The 23,095-nt window shown below is 55.8% G+C and overlaps 1 protein-coding gene across 1 annotated transcript in view; it reads right to left on the minus strand.

Annotated features, from left to right (window-relative positions):
- Positions 1-306: 306 nt before the first annotated feature.
- The window catches only part of Ksr2 (kinase suppressor of ras 2), a 350,333-nt gene continuing 327,544 nt past the window's right edge, over positions 307-23,095 (minus strand). Inside the window, exons 15-20 of the mRNA XM_021729336.3 lie at positions 16,989-17,085; positions 15,789-15,922; positions 11,150-11,281; positions 8,069-8,198; positions 6,385-6,518; positions 307-4,304 (exon numbers count right to left, since the gene is read on the minus strand). Of these exons, the coding sequence (XP_021585011.1) occupies positions 4,298-4,304; positions 6,385-6,518; positions 8,069-8,198; positions 11,150-11,281; positions 15,789-15,922; positions 16,989-17,085 (634 nt within the window). The 3' untranslated portion in view covers positions 307-4,297. The remainder of the gene's footprint in view (positions 4,305-6,384; positions 6,519-8,068; positions 8,199-11,149; positions 11,282-15,788; positions 15,923-16,988; positions 17,086-23,095) is intronic.

Genomic DNA, 23,095 nt, shown 5'->3' on the forward strand with positions numbered 1-23,095 from the left:
CCAAGGAAAAGAAAAGGCATGCTCAATTCCTCACCCCGGGACCCCGCACGAGCCCTGCAGATGGACTAGAAGAATAGGAGAGGACAGAGACCCAGGGACACAAGCCACAAGCCAAGGAACGCCGAGGTTTGCCGAAAGAACCAAGAGGTTAAGAAGAATCGGGGACCAGTGGTTGGGGAGGCCGAGGCTGGAGGATCAGGAGTCCAAAACCAGCCTCCGCAATGGCGAGGCCCTAAGCAGCTCCTGAGCCCCTGTCTCTAAACAAAATACAAAATAGGGCTGGGAGGGGGCTCCGTGGTCCAGCGGTTTTGGAGGGAGCCTGCCACCGCCGAGCTTTTGGACTTCCTGCTTCCAGAACTGCGAGAGGACACATTTCTGTTGCGTTAAGCCACCCAGCGTGGTGACTTGTGTTACTCCAGGGAGCTAACCCGGGCGGGGGGTGGGGGGGCATGGCCACGCACTCGGGACGAGACCAGGGTGAACTGGAGGCTGGCAGGACATGCGGACAGGGAGGTGCATCTGGGGGCTCCAGGCTGAGAACGAGCGGGAGAAGGAAAGCCAGAGATGGGGGTCCTCCAGCGCCCCTCGCCCACGTCAAGCACCGTCATGAGAACGCTCCCCCCAGGTCACGGGGGAACCCCACCCCTGGCATAGTGACCTCAAGAGCAGACCCCGGGGATTGACCGGCCTCCACAGGATGCAGGCCACGTGGTCAACAGCTGCTCACACCTGTCCAGGGCAGGGGGCTTTCTACCTCCCTAGGGCAGGCCGCGGGACAGCCTGTCGCCTGTTGAAACCAGGCCCCCCCCCCAGGCATTCCTCCTGCTCTGGGAACCACACAGGAGGTGACTGGTCCTTTGGGAATCAGCCCCCAGGTCACAGGAGGCCCAGCTGGCCAAGGTCTAGGTTGCGTTTCCAATCGGGGGGCCCCATCATCTATGTGTGTCACTGGAACCCCAAAGCCACTTGGACAACATGTGAATAAATAAGTTCCACGTGAAGAGAATTCTGTGTGTCGTGACATGTGCATTTCCTAGAGCTTCTCTAAGTCGTGAGATGTTATGATTCCTTTGATATTTTCCTCCCAATTAAAAAACAAATCAATGAGACACAAGAGCCATTGGGTCCTCAGGCCGAAGCTTGTCCCCTCAGCTCTAGATGTCTCAAGATAGCGAGGGGTCCAGAGATCAGAGCGCCTCGGAGGACCCGCGACAGGTGGGAGGAGGGTTACGGAAGGTTGGGGGCGTCTGGGTTTCTGTGCTTGTGTTTGGGGGCACGATGTGGGGACACGGGGTGGCGCAGGGAGAGAGGAGATGCAGGCTCCCTGGACACAGAGTCCCGTTACCCACATAGGTAAAGAAAGGGCGTCCATAGGCCAAGCCCAGGTGGACGTGGGGGGACAGGAGGGGGACGTGGTGACATGGAATTCTTTTCTTTGACCCCTAAGAGGGAAAACCAGGACCAGGGAGACCTAGGTGGCAATTTAGTTTCCGGTTTGGCTCTGGAGATGGGGCCACTGGGGGATGTCCCTACACGAGATCAAGAGGATCATCTGTCGTGTGAGGAGTGGGTGGGGGTTAGCGGGCCACCGGGTGCCCTTCAACAGAAGCCGAGCAGTGTCCCTCTGAAGGTCCAGGCCCCCGGGGGACCTTCCCCCTGCAGAGTGGTCCCCGCGGGATGCCTGAACAGAGAGGGGTTTGCTGCATGTGAGGCATAGACGGAAGCAACTTGCTGTTGAGCTGGTGACTCGTGTCACCTGCAGGGAGAGGCGCACACACACACACACACACACACACAGCTCCCCTTCACGGGGTGGGTCCTATAGAACCAGACGCAGGACAAGCTAGTAGCTAAAACGGGCAAGTACGTCTCTCTCCTCTTCCACCCTCAAAGGACGAATGACCACGTCCTCCCCCAATTGTCCCTCAGCAAACAGACCCAGGCCGTGGGAGAGAGGGGCCCGATTCTCCCTGGATTTAAACAAGTAAGGGGGCTGGGCTGGGGTGGGGGTCAGGGAAGCCTGGAGCCAGCGTCCAGTTCGGACTGCAGCGGACATCTCGGCAGGTGGGGACAGAGGAGGAAGGAGTGCGAAGTCAAGAAGAGGTGACGTGGGACCAAGATGACATGGAACAGACCCCAAGGCCAAGAAGCCCCAGAGGGGCCAAGGGATGGGGGGAGGTTGGGCCTTCTCCGTGGATCACCCAGGTCCTGTCCCAACTCCCAACAGGGGCTCAGGGTCACATGGAGAGTCACCCTTGGGAGACCCCGCTGGACCTTGACAAGGTGGTGGTCGGCTATTTTGGTCAATTCTGGAGGCAGGAGAGTCTGGGGCATCAGGGGGCAGCTCTGGGGGGCATTTCAACTTTGGGGGCTCTGGACCCCGGCTGCCTCTTTCCTTCCTCGTTTCCTCTTTGGGCACAAAGGTGCAGGGAAAATCTGGAGTCTGTGGACCCACAAGTCCAGGTGGGGATTAAAGAGAGGCCGGGGCTGGATGGCAGGCACTCAGTAGGTCGCTGGGCACAGGCTGGGTGGTCCACCCAGGCCAGGGACTCGGGGGCTCCACAGAGGGCACTGTTGGAAGGGGGCATCTTCAGACAAGAGCTCTGGGTGTCTTGTAAGTGCGTGTGAAATGCCCCCAAGACAAGCAATCACCAGGCCAAGAGCCACCAGGACGGATGTCCCCAGAACAGGAATGTCCACTTAGGAAGGGCCCCATGGGGTTTTGAGTCTCCTGGTCCCAGGCAGGTGGGGATGTGGCAAGGCAAGGAGGCCCTTGGGGGGCGCAGGGGACCCCCCTGGGCCCAGTTCTGGGGAAGCACAAGGTTGCCCTGTTCTTCCCGGAGCTGGAGCGGTCTGGGGCCACCCAGGTGGGGAAGGTCCCCGTGCATGTGGCTGGATTTTGATGTCAGCTCAGGTCAAGTTTTGAAGTCTGGGTCTCCCTCCCTGGGAGGGCGATGCGTGGATGCCGGAGGAGCTGTGAGGTCACCAGGCTGGGCAGTGGCCAGGAGGTCCAGAGGGACCGTGGGCCGGCCCTGGGCGCCCTGCAGCTGCTCTGCTACCTCTGCTGCTGCTCTTGGTGGGGACAGATTTCCCTTTAGTGCCAGGTCAGATCCATGGGGTCAGGGCTTTGGGGACATGAGCCAGAGGCTCTCCTCCCCCTTGCTCTGGGGGAAACGCCACCAGTCCAGGCCTTGAGCAAGGGGAGGGATGGCAAGAGGGGACGTTGAGTGAGCACAAATAGGCAAGGGGACCCTGGCTCCCAACAGGAGGCCACTCAGGGACTGCCCCAGGCTGGACTGGAAAGGGAAGGATTTCTACAAAAGGGCTCCCTCCCCGCTTCCCCAACGAGGCTTATTATGGGGTGGAGCAGCCAGAGAAGCTCCTCCCAGACAGGTAACCCCGAAACCCACTCCACACGCGCCCCAGAGACCATCACTGTGGGTGTGCCAGCTGCCCAAGAGCAAGGGAAAGGAATATGCTAGAACACCCCCCCCATCCTAGTTCTTGGGGCCTAGACTTCAGGGGATGTCATGAGCCCTAAGGAGCCCCCCACCCCCCACATAATCCAGGGAGTCACTGTGCCTTCCAAATGGCACAGTGAGATGAGATAGGATGACCCTCTCGCAGGGCAGAGGACAAAGGCAGGACGAGGCTCGAAAGACACGCAGGACTGTCGCGGCGCACGTGGGAGCTGCGTCCAGAGGTGCCAGGCACCGTGCCAGGCTTGGGTTGGGGCCTCTGAACTAGATGTTTCCAAGGGAATGGGCTTGGCCACCCCTGCCCTGCCCCACCCTGGCCCTGCACAGTGGCCTTGAGCCAGCTGGGGCTGCCCTTCCCCCACTGACCTACAGAGGCCACAGCAGCGGGGGCTCCAGGCGGGGCAGTTGGGCTGCTCTCGTGGGGGCCAGCAGAGCGGGCCTCGTGTGCGCACGCGCGGCACTGACCAGTCAACGTCCTGCCTGGTGGGCGGGGTCTCCTGCCGGCCCCCCGCAGCCCAGGGTCTCCACCTTCAGCCTGGAGTTGTCCTCGCCACACCGTCCCCTGGGCCCCACTCATCAATCCCGTCACCCTGGCTGATCAGGTGGGTCCTGACTCGGGGGTCCCTGCCCCTGCCCGAGCAGAGGGGCGCACGTCTGGGGTGCAGGGCGGCCACGGTGCAGTCGTGCGGCGCTCAGAAGCCGGCCGTCGGGACCCTCTGGTGGTGAGCTTCTGGCCTCCCGAGCTGGCAGGGGCGGAGCAGGGAGAGAGAGGTGGCTCAGGAGCTGAGGCAGCCCAGCGTGGTCCCATTGTCCCAGGGTCACAGCCTGGAGTGGGGAGAGAAGCCCAGTGAACGGTGACGTGGATACAGCAACGGCAGAGGGACAGGGGTGTGGACGTGAGATGCCCCTGTCCCCTCTGAGAAAAGTGAAAGGCACTCTTACCAACGGGGGACCTACTGTGCGCTGGGCTCGGTGCCAAGTGCCACACATTTCTGACCTCATTGAAACCTGAGAGCAGCCTGCAGTGTAGGTGCAGCGTAGCCCTTTCACGGGTGAAAACTGAGGCCCAGAGAGGTTATATGCTTTGTTCAAGGATGCACAGCCAGGAAGGAGAGGGACAGGATACAAACTCCAAATGTTCCCGCTGCAGCCTGCAGCCTCTGGACTAGGGATGATTGTCACGGGCTGGGGGAGGGTCCCCTAGGGCTGAAGACCCAGGCAAGGGTGTGAGTCCAGTACCACCCTATGGACACAGTGATACGCAGAGACTGTACCACCCACAGCAGCCAATGCACCTCAGTTCCTTGGTCCAGCACCTGCCTCTCCACTGATGGACTGGTGCCTGGCCCCTGATGGACACTGAAGGTCCCCTGCCTCCTCTTCTAACAGAGTTTATGTCCCGCTGTCCAGTTGAGCTCCTGCCCTCCCCTTCCTGACCTCTAGGAGAACAGCGTCACTGAGCAATGACCCAAATGACCCCAGAGTTTTGTAGCACCAGCTTCTCCTGGGTCCATCCCGGGGCTGCGGCCCCAGAGCCTAAGTGGCCTGAGTTGAGCAGGAGTTTGGCTGGTGGCTGCCTCCTCCTGCCTGCCCTCAGATCCAGTTGGTGCTGAATCCTGTCAGGCCACCAGAGTAGGCTCACAGTCCCTCCTGGCAGACAAGGACCGTCACCATATTGGGAACACCTGCTCCCTGGGACTCACTGTGCCTCAGCACAGGACCTCATGGTACCCCAAGGCATTCCTGCCACAGGGTTGCATGGCCTCATTTTTCAGAATTGAAATGAGCTCAGAGAGACCCAGTGACCTGCTCAGGGACACACAGCAATCCAGCAGAGGAGTAAGCATTCCAATCTAAGCCCTCCTTAGTGTGGAGGGAGGAACTTCTAACTTCCAGGGAGGAAGGCTGAGCCCCTGGAGGAAGAGGAGACTCTGCCCACTAGGCTCAGCAAGCTCAGGGTCAGGATGACTGGAGGAGGGTCTTAAGTCCAAACCCTGGGACCTTGAGGATCTTCGTGGGGGGCCTGGGCAGCTGCTCTGCCATACCTATGGGTGCAGGTGGGGATGTGTGAAGTGCACCTGCGTATACTCATCCACGTGTGGGCATGTGCTGGTGAGTTACACACTGGTGTGTCCTCAAGTGTCACAAATGTGACTACCACACGTGTGTGTCTGAGTGTGCCTGTGTGTGCAGGAATGTCCTTGTGTGTGGATGTCCATGTGTCTACGTCTGAGTGCATGTGTGTGAGTGTGCAGAGGCATGTAAGGTACTGTCCCCAGGTCTGGGGACCTGCGTGTGCACAACCAGGTGTGCCTGGGAGCACCTGGCAGAGCAGTGATGAGTGGGGGCCTGTCTGCCTGTCACCTGGAGAGCTCAGTCATGGAGGCTGGAGCGGAGACCCTGGAGAGAGAGGCCAGGCTCCTGATCTCAGCTAGAACCATGGGCCTGCAGCCAGGAACAAGGGAGGGACGGAGGGACGTGGCCTGGCGGGTCACCAGGAGGAAGCAGTGCGTGAGGAAAGGGAGAAGCTGAGAGACTCCCTGTCTTTTCTTACGCCATGGAGACCGCGGGGGTCCAGGGCCACCATGATGGGCAAGGCTGCTGGGCCAGGAGTATGTCCATCAAGTTGGTGCTGGTGGAGGGTCCCTGAGCACATAACGGGGGACTTGGTGGACCTGGGGCGCCACTTTGCCCCAGGGGGCTCCACTCAATGGGCATCGGCCTTCGCTGGGGATCAAAAAGCGGCAAGTTGTGTGCCACAGGCCGACTCTGACCTGGACCCCAGGGGACCCCCAGAACCTGTGGGCAGGGCGGCTGCGTGCGCTGGGGGTGGAGTTGGGGAGGGGGAGAAGGGTGATGGGGCCGGAAGGCAGGGCAGTGGAGAGAGGCTGAAAGAGAAACCCACTCTGCAGACTTCCAGAAATGTCCGGGATGAGACAGGCGGCGATTGCGTTTTGGCAGCTTCTCCAGCATGTCCATGAGCTTGGTGAACGTGGGCCTTTCCTCCTGCTCGAAGGCCCAGCAGAAAAGAAGAATGTCCTAAAAGAAACCAGTGAGTGGTCATTGATTGCAAATTGTGACTTCTTTATTCGTCCTTGAGCCCTCAGTGACTCTCTCCCTTTGTCTACCCACATCCATATCCCTACAGCCTTCCTCCCTCCAGCTACCCCCTACCATCAATTCATCCATCATCCATCCATCCACCATCCATCCACCATCCATCCACCAACCATCCACCATCCATCCACCATCCATCCATCCATCCATCCATCCATCCACCCACCATCCATCCACCATCATCCATCCACCATCATCCATCCACCATCCATCCACCATCCATCCATCCATCCATCCATCCATCCATCCATCCACCCATCTACCACCCATCTACCATCCATCCACCATCCATCCATCCATCCATCCATCCATCCATCTACCATCCATCCATCATCCATCCACCATCCATCAACCTACCATCCATCCATCCACCACCTATCTATCTACCTATCATCCATCCATCCACCATCCATCCACCATCCATCCATGAACCCACCCATCCATCCATGTACCCATCTATCTATCCATCCACCCATCTATGTGTATATCCATCCATCTACCCACTATCCACCATCCATCCATCCATCCATCCATCCATCCATCCATCCATCCATGTATCCATCACCCATCCCTGTATCCATCCATCACCCATCCATCCATGTATCTATTAGCCACCCATCCTCGTCAGTTCCCTTCCCTCCTTCTTTATCTACCACCCATCCATTCTCCATCCCACCTGCTCTGAGGCCATATAACACACTAGGTAGGCTCTATGCTAGAAGGTTTGGGATACATCAGCATCAACAATACTCCCCGAGGAATTCCTTGGCATTTTCCGCAAAACTGAGGGACAGAAGGGAATCCTAAAGTCTCCAGCCCCATCCCAATAATATAAGAACCCTTAAAAGCCACAGAGGAGAAACGTGACTATTTATGGTCTCCTTATCCAAGAAAGGAAGGAAACCTGGAGGCAGGCAATCCTGACAGACATACCAGGTAATTACTGCTCCCCTGAATCATCTGCCTCTGATCAAAAGACAGGAGTCTTCCTGCTGTGTTTAAGAGGAAGATTATTCATTTATAACCAGGTCTCTCTGTTCCTCTATATCTTGTTCTGAGTTGGATAATGCCTTAAAATTATGAGGCAGATGCACATAAAAGCAACACCAATAATACTTATGATATTTTGATGAAGATGTTTTGAAAATAACAGAATGAGAGGATTCGTTGGGGCTCTCTGACTCCACAATCCATTGCTAGGAAAAACCTAAGCAAGTGTTACTACGCCCCTGGTGGCAGGGACCTGAAATTGCAGGCATAGTGTTTGCGGCATTGCTGCTGAACTCCAAACCAGACTTAAGAAGGTTGCAGGGTTTTTTAAAATTTGTGGTTTTTTTTTTTTGTTTTGTTTATTTTTTTGTTCACCCCAAAGAAAGCATTTTTAGTCTTAACATGCAGGAAAAAGAAAACCCAGGATTGTGTCTGCATCTCCCTTGTGCCCCAGACCTGGAGCTACTCCGGGACCGACTTACCGAGATTTCTTTTCCCATGCCAATCTGGCTGAGGCTGGGCTTCATGCCTGTGCCCATCTGCCATATTATTGCCTCGGCTGGTTGGGTCTTGAAAGGCCACTCCCTGGCATGGAGCTCGTACCAGATTGTGCTGTTGGCAGACAGGTTAGAGGGTGCTGATGTGGTTCAGCACCCTGCACCCTCCTCAGCAACGCCCACCCACCCCGTCCTCCTGGTCGACCACTCCTTTCTCCAATTTCTTCGTCCTGGGGGTGGCATCGTGCCCCCTGGGACCCACATCAAGCTCTCTCCACCTCTTAGGCATCATACTTATTTGGGGATGCTCTCTGTGATGCCTGAATTAAAATGAACCAAAGCCTAGAAGCTGAATAGTTTGCTAGATACGGTGCGGATCTCTGACCCTGCATCTGTAGTTCTAGGAAACCACTGCAGGTGGATGATTGGGGACATCCATTCCCCAGCCAGGATGTTCTCCACGACATTGTAGATAATACCAAAAAGATGAGAACACAATTCCCAGTAAGAGAATTTGGTTGTCTGTGTCATGGTAAATCCACACAGTGAAATGGAAGATTATGTCATGATGAGAACATTTCAAAGAAATTTTGCTGACATTAAAAAAAATGCTCCACAGATCTTTTCTAAGTTTAAAAAAAGCAGGACACAAGACTGTAGATAGGGTCTGAGGTGACTTTTTAAAAAATCATTATATGCACAAAAGACTAAGATATAACAGTGGAATGTGAACAGGGGCTAACTGTAGACCGTCGGAGTTTTCTTCTTTTATACTTGAGTTTTCTAAGAGCCATTCTTTACAACGATGGAAAGACTAAGAGGAGGAAAACAGGTTTGCAAATCTGACTGATCGGATTCTTCTAGCGAAATGATACGGAGAGGTGACTTCAGCCCCCAGCACAGGTGTCCTTAGGTGCCAAAAGAGGATTGTGATGAAAGTGGGAGAAAGTGGGAGAACTTTTATCTGGGATGCTGAGCAGTGGAGGAGTTTGATGCCACAGTTATCCGGGGAGGCTTACTGTGTCATCATCTGCTTTATAAATCGTGACATTGTAACGAGCAGAGAAAAACTTATCCAGGACCACACAGCCCATCAGAGGGGCAGCTAGGTGTTGAACCCTGTCCAGTGGACTCAGAGCATGCTGTACTGGGAAGCTTGTACTCTATCCCACTCGAAAGTCCTTTGTCATCAGGGAAGTGAGGATTTGGGGATACAACCTTGTAGCTGATGATTGGAGCTTGGGGAAGGAGGTACAAATGGATTGTGGGAGAGGGGAGGGTTCCCTTCTGGGGCTCTTCCCTGTCCTGGGTGCCTTCTAGGTGTTTTCTCATTCAGTCCAGAACTCCGCAGTGGGTTTTGTTATCCTTGATTGACATGGGGGGAAGCCGGGCTTTGGCTGGCGACATCACTCCCAAGCCCACTGGGGCTGCAGGGCTGAAGCTCCAGCCGTGGCCACAGGTGTGCATCCCGGCTCCTGCAATGACTGACAGAAGGCCAAGCACCGAGCCATCGGGGGCCTCAGTTTTCTCACCTGCCAATTGGGAAGAACGTGCTCCCCAGGATACATCACCATGGCAGGAGACGGGGCGCACACAGAGAAAAGCTCAACGCAGCGCTCAACCCACTTTTAAAAGTTCCGTGTTGCTCTCAGTCATCCCTGAGCACGAGGCTCCCGAGCAACAGGATGCTCCTAATTGGCAGGAACCCAAGAGCGCCAGGTCCTTCGCAATTCAGCAGTGTCAGAAATAAAACCCTCATTAAAACTTCCTTTCAAACCTAACTTTAAGAGAAATTCACTTGCAGAAAAAAAGAATTGCTCAAGATGAAAATTCCAGTGGAAAACCAATTACTTACTCGGGTACATTTTGTTAATTGCTTTTTTTTTTTTTTTTTCCCCGAGTGCTAAATGTACACTAAAATATACCAACTTAATTACTGCAATTTGGTTTCAGATAACAATATCTAACTAGATAAAGATTTGGGCATTAACTAATCAAGGCGAGTGACAGCCTTTCATGGGGCCCAAGTGACAGATGTTGAGAATCCTGGTCTCCTCAAAAACCGAGCATCGGGGGGTGGACGGGGAGGGGGCGGTGGGGGTGCTTTGCCAAGGGAGATTGTCTCTCTGTCAAGTCTCAGCAAAACCGAAACATCTACAGGCCTGCGATGTGCCCAGACCCTTCCCCAGCATGGCCCCCAGCCCTTGGGTCCACGCCATGGACAAGACCAAGCAAAGATGAGCCACACCCCAACCCCAAGAGAGGACCTTGAATGTTTCTATCACAAAGCAATTAAAGAATGACAAGTGATAACTGTTTCAGGCAAAGGATAGGCTAATTATCCTGATTTGATCATGACACAAGTACCCAGGTATTGAAATGCTACATTGTACCCCCCGTAAATACATGCAATGATTCTGCACCAATTGTACCTAAAATAAAACTTTTAAAATAGAACACGGAGGAGATGCTACTATGTAATCTCTGAGATGAGGTCCAGGGGTCACCCAGGTTCCTAGTGGCCATGCTATTAGCTCACTCAGGCACATGAGGTGAGGGAGGAGCTGAGGCCTGCCCCTGACAGCTATGTGGGTGGCCACCTGGGAAATAGCTCTTGAGTCCACCCAGCCTTCTGAGGAGACAGAGCCCTGGCACTGCCACCTCGTGACAAACCAAGGACAACTTGAGAGTCACTCAGGAAACCTCCCTCAAATCCCTGACCTAAGAAACCAGAGATGAGAGATTTGTCCTGTGTTGCTCAGTTTGGGGGAAATTTGTTACGCAGCAATCGATAACAGATACAACCCTGAATCTTACATCAGCAGCATCTGATGCTGTCCTAGCACACTGGCGGTATTCGGTACATAGTTATGGAATGAGTGAATGGGTTGGGTAACTAGTTATGGCCACAGAACACCCCACTCAGATCCCCCTGGGGCACTCAGATCCAGCCACCGTGGCCCCCCCCCCCAGGTGCCCTTGGCCCTTGCAAATGCCTCAAAGGAAGTCTAGGGGAGTGACCTCTGCCCAGGCGGTGGCTCCTGATGGCCCCGGGGGGCCACTTACCCGAGTGCAAAGACGTCCGAGTGCTTGGAGAACGGAAGCTTGTCCTCCTCTGTGTCGGGGGACAGCTGGCGGATGATCTCCGGTGCCAGGTGGCACAGCCAGCCGTTCTGAATGCGCAGTTTGTCTTCTCGCCTGGAGAAGCGAAGCACAGAGTGAGCTCAGTTTTACAGCCCAGAGGACGAGTCCCCCCACCCCTGACCCGAGTCCCCAGAGCCCGCTCTTCTGGTTTTCTTGCTTCCCTCCTGTGGACACCCCCTGATCCTCCACGGGAGGCCGAGACCCAGGGGAAGGTGCAGGAAGAGAGGTAAAGGGAGCGTGACTGAGAGAGCTCAGCCTCCAGACCACCACTGGGTCTCCTCGGAGGGACCCGGGCTTGGCTGGACCCAAGCTGCAGCCGTGGGAACGCAGCCAAGCTGAGGGTTCACTGGGCCTCAGCCCGCCAGGGCGTTGGTCAGTGGCTTAGCACAGATGTGCTACACCAGGACCCCGGCCCCTGTCCCCGCCTGCAGCCCCATGCTAGGAGGAGACTGGCCCGTAAGTGACAGGCTACTTAAGTGGCCAGATGATACCAACACCTCTGTTCTCAACCTTGGCATGATTGGCACTTAGGTCTGGAGAGCTCTTTGTCACGGGCTGTCCTCTGCAGTGTGGCAGCACGGCTGTCCCCCACGCCCCCTGTAGAGACAACTAAAAACGTCTCCAGACGTTGCCAAAGGGACCCTGGGTATGGGGCCCGACGGCCCTGGTGAGAATCGCTGTTCTTATCTAAAACAATGGCCTAAAATCCAGTGTTTCCTCATTAAAAACCCGAGGCTGGCCCCTGGGTCATGCACCACGGCCAGGCAAGGACATGTCCTCGGCTAGAAGGACCCACGGGTGAACCCTGGAGCCGCAGAGTGGAGGGGGTTCTCACTTCCAGAATCAGGGGCACCTGCGAGGCCCAAGGATCTCGTGTTGCTGGCCGCCTGAGGGACGCTGAGCAGCCCCGGGCCCTCACTGCCCATCTGCAAATGGGGCACAGCAATCTGCAGTCCCAAGGCTGGTGCAGGGCAGCTGCCAGGGCCAGGTGAGGAGGACACGCTCATGACCTGGGCTGCCCCGCGTCCCTGTACGCACGCAGCGTGTGTGACTTGGAGAACGCGGGGTCATGTATGCAGTCAGTGTGCACGTGGCGCACCAGGTCGCAGGTGTTGTGTGTGTATCCTGGGAGTGGACCAGCCATTCTCCTCACAGGACAGAGGTCATCGGGGACGGGTGGCCTGCTGTGGTCACAAGGGCAAGTTTGCCTGTTCCCATATCACCCCAAATGTCTGTCCTACTCTTTCTGCCTCGCTGGGTCAGCCGAGGACCGGCATTCAGGGGTCACCAGGACAGGAGGAGTGTGCCACATAAGCACCATCAGCCGGGACAGGCATGGGCCCATGCCTTGGAGGGGACCAGGTGCCACGCCTGGCACAGATGCCCTGGGGTGCCACGTTCCCATGGTGACGGTCCTCCAAGGGCGAGCCCGAGTCATCTTCACGATGATGATGATTATTATTAATCACAGGCTGCGGACGGCTGGCGCGAGGGGGCTGGCCCCGTCAATGTCACCTCTTGGGCGGCTGGGGCAAGGGGCTGGCCCCGTCAATGCCACCTTTTCTTGGTGGCAGCAGAACAGCTGTGTGCTGGGGTCTCTCTGGATGTGCAGAGCACGCTCCCTTTAAAGTGACCCAATAAAATGAGCACGCCCCAGGCCAGGCATGTCCTCTGCTGAGCACCGGCTCTATACCAGGTTTCCTGTCCCATGTAAACCCACCCTGGAAGGGCGCCATGTCTATTCCACAGGTGAGGAGACAGGCTCAGTCCTCTAAGCGACCTGCCCAGGGTCACGGAGGAAATAAGTATTAAAAGAGCCAGGGCCAGTGTGACTGTGTCGCCGTTTCCCCCACCCCCGACCCTGGACAGACACCCTGAGAATGCCACCTGAGCTCTGGGGGACAGCACCCCTAGGAAGCAAATCCCAAGCCCTCGTAATCGGTCATGTTTCATCTTTGAAATCGCCAGGTGAAGTAGGCACTGTGGATGCCTGCCTCCCACGCCCATTTCACAGAGCAGGAAACCGAGGCTCGGGGGGTCAGATGTGTATTTAATAAAAATAAGTTGCTGTCATCTATTCCCGTTGTGTTTATGGATGGCATGGGTCCCTCTTGAAGTTCATTTGCTCAAGCCCTGACCCCTGACGTGACTGGGACTGAAGATAGGATTTTTATGGGAAAGGAATTAAGTCTGGGGCCCTCATCTAATAGGACTTGGGTCCTTATAAGAAAAGGAGGAGTCCTCATAGATCTCTCTTTTCCTGAGTCACAGAGAGGCCCTGTGAGGTCACTGTGAGAAGGAAGAGAACCCTCGTCAGAAACTGAGCTGTCACACCTTGATCTGGAACTTTCTAGTCCCAGAGCTGTGAGAAAATAAAGATGGGTCTTTGAAGCCGAGCAGCCTGTGGCGTTTTGTTACAGCAGCCCGGGCACACTAATACCTCATATCACCCAGGCCCATCTCATGAGGGCTCGTTCAGGCAGCTCCCTGCAACACCTGCACCGGGCCAGGGCTCCCCCTTCCACTTCTATCATCCTGTGGTCCCCAGGCTGCCAATCAGGGCCCCAGAAGCCCCCTGTTTAAGGGGTGACTCCTAGACTCCAGTTACTGCCCTGGGAGCTCCAGCTTGGGGCACTCCCTGCCTGGAGGGGCCTCTTCACACACAGGAGACAGGCGGCTGTGACCTGATGCCCAGCAGGGGACTTGCAGAGCCCCAGAGCTACCGTGGAGGTAGAGGTTATGGGAAAAGCTCTGGGGCTCATGGGACACCATCCTGCCTGTCATGGTCCCCATCCTGCCTTGGAGACTGTGGAAGATGAAAGAAGGCCACCGTAAGTCACTGTGACCTCTCCCTCTGCTCCCCTTGAATCTGTGCTGGCCTTGGGTGACCTGACTGTTGTGGGAGGAGTGTTTGGAGACCTCAGAGGTGAGGTCTCTAGCAGGTTTGCAGCCTCCTCCAGGCACCTCCAATGCTCCAGCTGACGGAACCCAGCTGCTGCCAGAGAGCCTGGCCACCCGGAGACCAGTACAGAGGGGAGCCCAGTGCAGTCCCAGAGACAGGGAAGAGGAGGGGACGTGAGCGAGAGAGTAAGAGGAGGGGGAGAGAACGGGGGGAGGCCTCCCCCAGGCCCCTGCTGCCCCAGCCACCCCCACCCAGAGGCCCAGACACGTGCAGAAGGCTTGCGGTCAACTTCAAGTTCAACCCTCCGGGCTGCACCTCCGCAGCTCCAGCCACCGAGGCTCAACGGAGCCGTCGATCCACAGAGCCACAGGAATGACAGCAGCTGGCTTTAAGCCTCCAGGCTCGGGATGGCCTTTGACCTGATAACACAGAACTGGGCCAGGGGTAAAACCCAGGAAGCCACCCACAGCTCTGCGGGGACAGCTGGGAAGCCCGGTCTCCTCTGACTGGTCTGCAGTGACAAGAGGCTGGGCTGGGGCTGGGGACGGGGTGACTTGGCTGATCTTTCTTCCGGGTGGACACTGGGTGTCCGTGGGAGCCGAAGGAAAGAGCACTCAGGTCGTCTGTCACCCCATGTCGTCCTCTGGCAACACTTGGGGTCCACCACCTACTTCCTCAGCCCAGGCAGGTTGTGCACCACACGAAACGGCCAAGTCTGGGCAGATTTCGGGGGATCTGGCTTGGAGCCAGGCATCAGAGAGCAGGCGCACAATCCCCCCGAGGGGTGCTGGGGTGCACCTCCAGGAAATCAATGGTGGCCCAAAGCGGCTGAAAGGAAAGAGACACCCTCCAGGAGAGACAGGCCGCTCCTTCTAAGATGCATGATGAGAGGAAACACACAGGGGTTCAAAGTGTGTCAGTGTGTGTGTGTGTGTGTGTGTGTGTGTGTGTGCAGAAAAACATACGCTCCAAATTAATCGTCGCAAGCCTAGACCTGAATCATAGGTGGCTTATTGGGGCTCTCGCTGGTTCTCCGTGGTCAACTCCGTGTGGCCTGCTCTAGGGCAAAGGGCAGTGGAGTTGATTGCTCAGCTGTGGTTAATCTTTCCCCGGGGACCACTGGGGCGGTCTATGCAAATTAATCCTCCCGGGACTTGCCGGCTGCTTGTCCGCATCACGCTCTCTTGTCACTGAAGAACCTTCTAGTAGCATCATTTTCTTGTCGGCAAGGAAACCCAAGTTCAGGGACACTGGGCACCTTGACTAAAGTCACAGTTAATAAGTGGCAGAGCCACATTAGGCCCCATGTGGTCTGACTTTCAATCCTCGGTTCTTAACTGTGCTCTGGCTGGACTAAAATTAATGAGTTCCTCAGGCAGCGTTCAACAAGGGCTCTCGGGCGACTCCAGCTTCCTGTCATTTAGGGTGAGCTAGACGCAAGGGCCCGGGCCTGGCAGGACTTAGGGATGCTCTGAGCTCAGTGACATGCACTCCCAAGTGCCATGTGCAGGACAGGGGAGCAAGGTGCTGCTGCCCAGCCGCTCAGGTCTGTGACCCCCGCTCAGGTCTGTGACCCCCACACCAAATCCAGGTCACCCGAGATATCTGGGGTGAGTTCAGCCATCCACCACACCTCTGGGCCCTTCCGCCACCTCTCACCTGCCAGCCTGCAGCACCCCGGAAATGCTGAAGAGCCCAAAGTCCGTGATGACCACTTTGCCATTGTCGTAGAAGACGTTCTTGGATTTGAGGTCCTTGTGAAGGATCCCCTTGGCGTGGAGGTAACCCATGCCCTGCAAAACACACGGGGCCCCCCCGTCGGTCACCCTCGTGGGGGGTGCACTCCTGTCCCGTCACCCTTGGAGCCTGGAAGTGGGGTGGGGGCAGGCATGACAGGGGGAACAGATCACCCCCCCATCACCCACCTGCCACCCCTCTCAGACCACTTCAAAGCCATCTCCACTTGGCTGGCTGGCTTAAGAGGGGGCAAGGTCCCCAGAGGAAGAAATGCCATCAGCCACCTTCTCCCACTTCCCCTTTAAACACTAACTCCTCTGCAGTTCCTGCTCGTTCCCAGGGAGACGAGGAGCAGGGTCTGCTCCTGGGGGTCTGGCTCAAGGGCAAGCACAGGTTTTGTTGGTCTTTGTGAACAAGCTCATCCTCCGCGTCTTCTCAGGTCTTCTAACTCTTCCAATGGGCAGTAGAAGTGCAAGACCAACTGACTCACAAGGTACCTGCAGGAAACCCAGGGTCTTCCTGCTTGTTTTAATCCCAAAGGGACACCCGAGGTCCCTCGATTCCCCAGCAGCTGTGCAGGGACATCATCTGTGCTGGTGGGAATTCAAGGACTCCAAGAAAACGGATCCTAACCCAAGAACTGAGCAACCTTGTGCCCACTGGCCCTCGCAGACGTCAGAGCACCCTGACAATGAGATGCCAAACAGAGACCAAAGGCCACTCCCAATGGTCCTATCAACAAAATCCTGACTTTTTGCACAATCTGGTATATATATATATATATATATATATATAGGCAGATACTGGGATTGGACTCTGGGGCACTTGATCACTAAGCCACATCCCCAGCCCTATTTTGGATTTTATTGTGAGACAGGGTCTCCCTGAGTTGCTTAGCGCCTTGCTTTGGCTGAGGCTGGCTTTGAATTCACGATCCTCCTGCCTCAGCCTCCCGAGCTGCTGGGATTATAGCTTGCACCACTGCGCCCTGCACAATCTGGTATTTTTCAGGTCAAGTCTGATCTCTTTGAAGTCCTGGTGGGCCAAACCCAGTCCCTGAGTGTCAGGATCCCCGGGGGTTTCCCAGGAGGGCGCAGGGGAGGGGTGCAGCGCCTACTGTACCTTCACAATTTCCTGAGCGATCTGTCTGGTTTTGTTGACATCCAGGACGATCTTGGCGTCCCTCACCACCGAATAGAGTGTCCGTCCCTTACAGAGACTGCAAAGCAAAAGGACAAGACGGTTTACTGAAAAGATTGGCAGTTGTTAAGAAGTGACCCTCTGCAGTGACGAGAAGTCACAGATAATTGGGTGGAAGGGCCGCTCTGTACCCATAGGTTAATGACCGATGACCCGGGACCAAACCTCAGATCTGGTTCTGGGATGAAGACCTGGGGCAGAGGTTCTCAGATTCTTCGAGAATTCCCAACAACTTCCCGGGACGCAAAGACCCCTGCAGAGTCTAGCCCCGTCCAGAGAGGGGGTGGCCACCGGCTGTCTATCCCAGGGTCCCACCAATGGAAAGCCGTGCAGCAACCACCCAGCGGATGGTGGGTCTTCAGCTGTCACTCAGACAGCTCTCTGCCTGCCCGTGTGTGGGGACAGTGACGGGAGACTAACAGTGTGGCAGCTGATGTGTGCTAAGGACCATCAGCAAATGGCGCCTTGGTCCTCGAGGCCGGGGCGTGTAAGCCCCAGTTACACCCCCCAAACCAGACGCCTGTCTAGATGGAGGGTTTTCACACCATTTTCAGCCTCATTGAGTTCATTTCGAGTTCATTTCAAGATGAATGACAGGATGGGAAAAGGGACATTATGCAGTGACGGTAACACCTCTCATTTAGCCTCTCGCCTCCTCCATCCTGCTCCTCCGCTGTGAGCCCCCGTCTGGGCACACACACACACACGGGTAGAGGATGACAAGTGGATGAATGAATGAATTCTAGATTCACCACGGTGTCCCTGGCCCCCTGCACTGGGACTGGCTGAATGAAGAATGTCATCATCAAAAGCCCTGGTTGTGTATTCAGTTTTGTTGAAATTTGCATTTCCTGTAGTTGAGCCAGAACTGTGGAAGCATCTCAGAATCCCAGCCCTATTCTTCACTTACTGTGTGTCTTAGGATGGGTTACTGAACCTCTCTGGGCCTTAGTTTCCTCTTAGTGATGCACACCTTGTAGTTGAACTTGAGGATTGAATGACATAAAAGAGTTGAGAACAATGCTTAGCTCTTGGTGGGAAGCACATATCATGCCTGTTAGGCACACAGGGGTCTAGAGTCAGACACTACTGGGTTAGGATCCTCATCTGTCAGGTGCTGGCTGTGTAACCCCAGGGAAGTTTAGTTCCCCTCTCTGCGCCTCAATGTCATTATTTGTAAAATGGGGCCAAAGGTTCCTGTCTCTTAGGATTATTGAGAACCACCTGAACTCGGATGTGACAGGGAGTAGGCACTTCTTCATGCCTGACACATATGCTGTGCAAACATATAAATGATATATTTCTACACATTTCACACTACACCTACCCTGTATCTCCAATCTACCCCCCCATAAACATACCCATCCCCAATGCTCCCTATAGCAGCCATGATCATATATATATGTATTTTTTTTGGGGGGGGGGAGGGGATTGATCCCAGGGGCCCTTAACCACTGAGCCTCATCCCCAGCCCTTTGAATATTTTATTTAGAGACAGGGTCTCCTTGAGTTGCTTAGGGCCTCACTAAGTTGCTGAGGCTGGCTTTGAACCCACGATCCTCCTGCCTCAGCCTCCCAATCCGCTGGGATGACAGGCACGCACCCCTGCACCAGGCAGTTTGACGGAGGCGGGCTTCTTCACCTGCCTAAGGTGAGAGTCCAGGGGCAGCTGCATGTGTCCAGACAGGGAGTGTGACTCACCTGTCCAGGGTCACCCATACTCCTCAGGAGGCTGCCCAGATGACTCAAGGCTGTCCCCCCTCTGCTGTCCCTGCTGGGGTGTTTGCTGAGCTGCTGGGGGGGGGGGTGGGCCCAGCAGCCAATTAAGACATATTGACATTTAAATATCGGCGGTGGCGGAGATGTGGGTGGATTCCCTCCCCTGAGGACTTTGTTCTGAAGAGCCACCTACACTCATTACAGGCCAGGGCCCTCCCCGCTGCTGCTGCAGAGCAAATGACAGCAACAGGCTCCAAGACTCCCAGAGTCTCTCCAGCATCACCCGCGTGAAAGTCACAAGCACCGCCAGTTTGTCTTTAGCCCCGACAAGCCAGCACAGACAGGTGGGGTAGGAATGGGGCAGCCCCCCTTGGCCGCACCCACCCAGTGAAATCCACTGAGAGCCCAGGGTCAGCGACTCCCCCGAGTCCGCCAGGTCACTAGCCACCCATTCCCGATGGCAACAGCCTGACTCACGGTGTTCCCCGGGGATTCCCAGGTGGACACCCTCACCTGGCCCTCAGCTGGAGGTGACCAGGCTGCAGAGCCCCTGGGATGGGACCAGGGCTTTAATAAAGGGCCTCCACGGAGTGCCACCGCTCCCTGTGGCATCACGATGAGGTGGCCCTTGGGACCCAAGGAGAGTCCTCGTTGGAGCTGGACGGTACCGGGACCCCAATCTCACACTTCCATCCTCCAAACCCCAAGAGGACATTTCTGCTGTCCACCAGCCACCCAGGCCGCGGTGCTCGGTTACGGCACCCAAACTCAGACCCAGCCCAGTGTTTACCAGCGGAACCACGGACAGACTGCCATCTGGCCACCCAAGGGAATCCGTCCACAGCACACGGTGTGAAAACAAACCACTGCTCACGGCCAACAGCAGGGACGAGCCCACAAACACAGCACTTGAAGCCAGATACACGAGACCTCGGGAAGATTGTGACGCTATCAAGTGCCGAGCGCAGGAGACTCATCTGTGTGCTGAAAGCTATTATAGGACTGAGCGTGTGTGTGTGTGTGTGTGTGTGTGTGCGTGTGTGTGCACACATGTGTGTGTCAGAGGGAGGCTGGAAGGAGCCTTTGGGGACTGGGACAGGCAGGGACTGAGTGGAAACTCCGTGGGCTGGGCTCCCCTGGTCTGGCCACGCGTGTAGGTGTGTGATCTTTAGAGAGGGTCCCTTTAAAATTTTCAGCAAGAAAGGGATGAGCAATTGGTCCATGGCGACCAGCGACGGTCACCTAAGGGATCCATTTCTCAATCCTTCATAAGCATTTTTCTATAGAAAAAATAAACCCCGGGCTCCAGGCCCGGCGGCAACCCACGCAGGTCTTTATTAGCGGCCGGGGTAGGGACAGGCGCAGGGGGAAGGCCAGCCCGGCCAAGCAGGCAGCGCAGCCCAGGGTGACCGAGGCCGAGAGCCCGGGTGTCCATGGAAACTGCTCTGAGCAGGGAATTCTCGTGGTTGGCAACGGTGCCCTGGTAGCAGGGGGTGGGGAGAAGAGGGTGTGAAGGGGTTCACCGAGCACGTGTCGGGAGCCAGGCTCACCTGGACCCTCCTGCGAGGTCTTCATTACCACCCTATTTTACATGAGGCCTGGAGGCCACCAGGAGCAAGGACCACTGTCCACACATGGCCACGATGGCCACACGTGGCTGTCCCCACCCTCCTCTCAGAGGTGAGCAGACTGAGCCTGAATCCCCTCTGCCATTGACCGCATGTTGAACAACGGTGGCTCCAGCCTCGGTTTTCTCATCTGTAAAATGGGACAGCAGAAGCAGCGGCCCAAGCTAACACAGACCGAGAGCCTTCTAGGCTCCGCGCACCTCCCATTTCAGCGTCTCAGAGACCAGTGTGCGTTTTGCAACTGCCCGCAGGACACAGTTTCTCTGGCACTGTTTCTTTCTTTGTAGTCCATAAAACCAATGATGCCTAGTCTAACGGAGGGCATCTCAGATTCAATGAAGTGTGGTACCAGCTCTACAGAGGAAGAAACTGAGAATCAGGGAGGTTAACTGAGGCTGGAGATTTTCTTTTTTTAATATTTACTTTTTAGGTGTAGATGGACACAACACAATGCCTTTATTTTTATGTGGTGTTGAGGGCTGAACCCGGGTCCTGCCGTGCTAGGCGAGTGCTCTACTGCTGAACCACAATCCCCAGCCCTTCCTTTTTTTTTTAATTGGCAGGTAAAATTGTATGTATTTATCGCATACAACATTTTGAAATATGTATACTTTGCAGAGTGGCTAAATCAAGTGATTTAACATCCGCATTACCTTGAATACTTATCATTTGTGTGTGTGTGTGTGGGGGGAGAACACTTAAAATCTGTTGTTTTTCAAGTATCAAATGCATCCTTATAATTAAATTCACCAGCACATACAAATAGATCTCATGAACATGTTTGTCTAATTAAAATTTTGTGTCCTTTGACCAACACCTCCCCAATCCCCCCACCTCCCACCTCCCAGTCTCTGTTTAACCCCCATTTTACTCGATTTTTATGGGTCTGACTTTTCAAGATTCCACATATAAGTGACATCCAGTGGCATCCTGTCTCTCCGGGCCTGGTTTCATCCGTGTTATTGCAAACAACAGAATTCACGTGTTTCGAAGGTCATGAGCCTCCACTGAGCCCGGAAATCACCTTCTCTTTATCTATCTGCCCACTGATGGCCACTGGGGCTGATTTACATCTTGGCTGTCACGAAGGACCCTGCATGGAGCACACAGTGCCGTTCAATGCGTCCATTTCCTTTCCTTCGGCTGCATACGCAGGAGGCTTGGACCCGAGCAGCCTGGCTCTGGATGGTGCTCTGGAGACCCATCTTGGCTTCTTAAAAGCTTTCTCTGCGACTTTGGCACATAAGGACCTTCATAAATGGCAGCTTTAACATCCACTACCACCGTCACCCCGAGTGATGAAGATGAATGAGGCCTGCTGTCCTCGGGGCCAGAGCTAGTCTGGAGGTCAGTGGAGGGTGTTCCAGTGGAGAAGGACACGGTTAGTGCCTCTGTAGCTTCAAGGCAAGGGCACACCCAATACAGACGCACACACTCACACACACACTCACACACACGCCTGGGTCGCTCTCTAGGCAACAAAAATCATGTTTCTCCAAAAAGAGGTCCAAGGTCTGCGAATTTCCAGACCTAGCTGCAGGCCAACTGGCCTCTGCAGCCTGGTCACCCCCCAAGGAGCATGGCTGCCTCTGGCCAAGATGGCGCTGGAGGGGAAGATGTTCCTCATGAGCCAGCCTGAAGGGTTCATCAGAAACAGTGAGACCCAATCATCCAGAGGATTATCTCTGTCCAAGCAGCTGGCCAGGGCAGCAGTCTGGAAGCCTGGGAGGCCACTCCATCTCCCCTCCAGACTCGTCCCCCTGGAAGGGGACAGGGTGCTGGCTGGGGGCCGCTGCCTCTGAGACCAGCCTCGCTGACAACCAGCGTCGCTCTGCCACTCAGAGCCCCCGTGGCCTTGGGGAGGCTGCCCGGTGGCCTCCAAGGACATCCCTGATGTACGTCCCAGTCCCTGCAACTGGCGAATGCTTATCCTATGTGGCAGAAGGGACTTGGCAGATGTGACCGGGTCAAGACTCTTGAGTGAGGCTGATACCCAGGCGCGCCCCCAGGGAGGACACAGGGAGCAGCGGAGGTGGGCGGAGTCTGACCCGAGACTCCGCCCCCAGCCCCGCCTCCCGAGGTGCCCGAGGAGGCCGAGCCCAGCGCTGCGGACGAGCCCGCAGCCTCCAGAGGGCGCAGCCCTGACCACGACTGAACCCGAACTCGGCAAGACCCACTTTGGACATGTGACCTCTAGGACTGTAGGATGAATTGCTACTGTTTGAAGTCACAGGCGTGTGGCTCTTGTGACATGAATACAGTGAGCGGTCAGTACCGTGTCGGGGTGGGTGTGACGCAGCAAGGGGACCTCACAAATGCGGTGTGTGGCCAGAGGGGGTCTGTCGGCCAGCGGCCCACAGCATCACTAAGAAGATTGTCACTAATGTCACTGCTAACATGGGCTCTGTCCCCCATGCCTCCGACCCCCTTCTCGGCCTCTCTGCCTTCCCCAACGCACTCTCCACCCAGCTCTCTGAGAGATCGCTGCAAAAGTTGACCAGGCCGTTCTGCTGCCTTGGTGGCTCCCCAGGGCTCTGTCACAGAGACCCCGTGTCCCCAGAGCTCCCATGTAACCTGGCCCTGCAGGGTCCTGTTCTCTTCCTGGTTGACGCTCTCCTTCATCCACGGAGCTCCTGCCACATGAGCCCATCCCAAAGCCGCGGTTGCTGCCATCTCCTCAGC

Source organism: Ictidomys tridecemlineatus, chromosome 2 (genome assembly GCF_052094955.1).
Source record: "Ictidomys tridecemlineatus isolate mIctTri1 chromosome 2, mIctTri1.hap1, whole genome shotgun sequence".
Classification (NCBI taxonomy): domain Eukaryota; kingdom Metazoa; phylum Chordata; class Mammalia; order Rodentia; family Sciuridae; genus Ictidomys; species Ictidomys tridecemlineatus.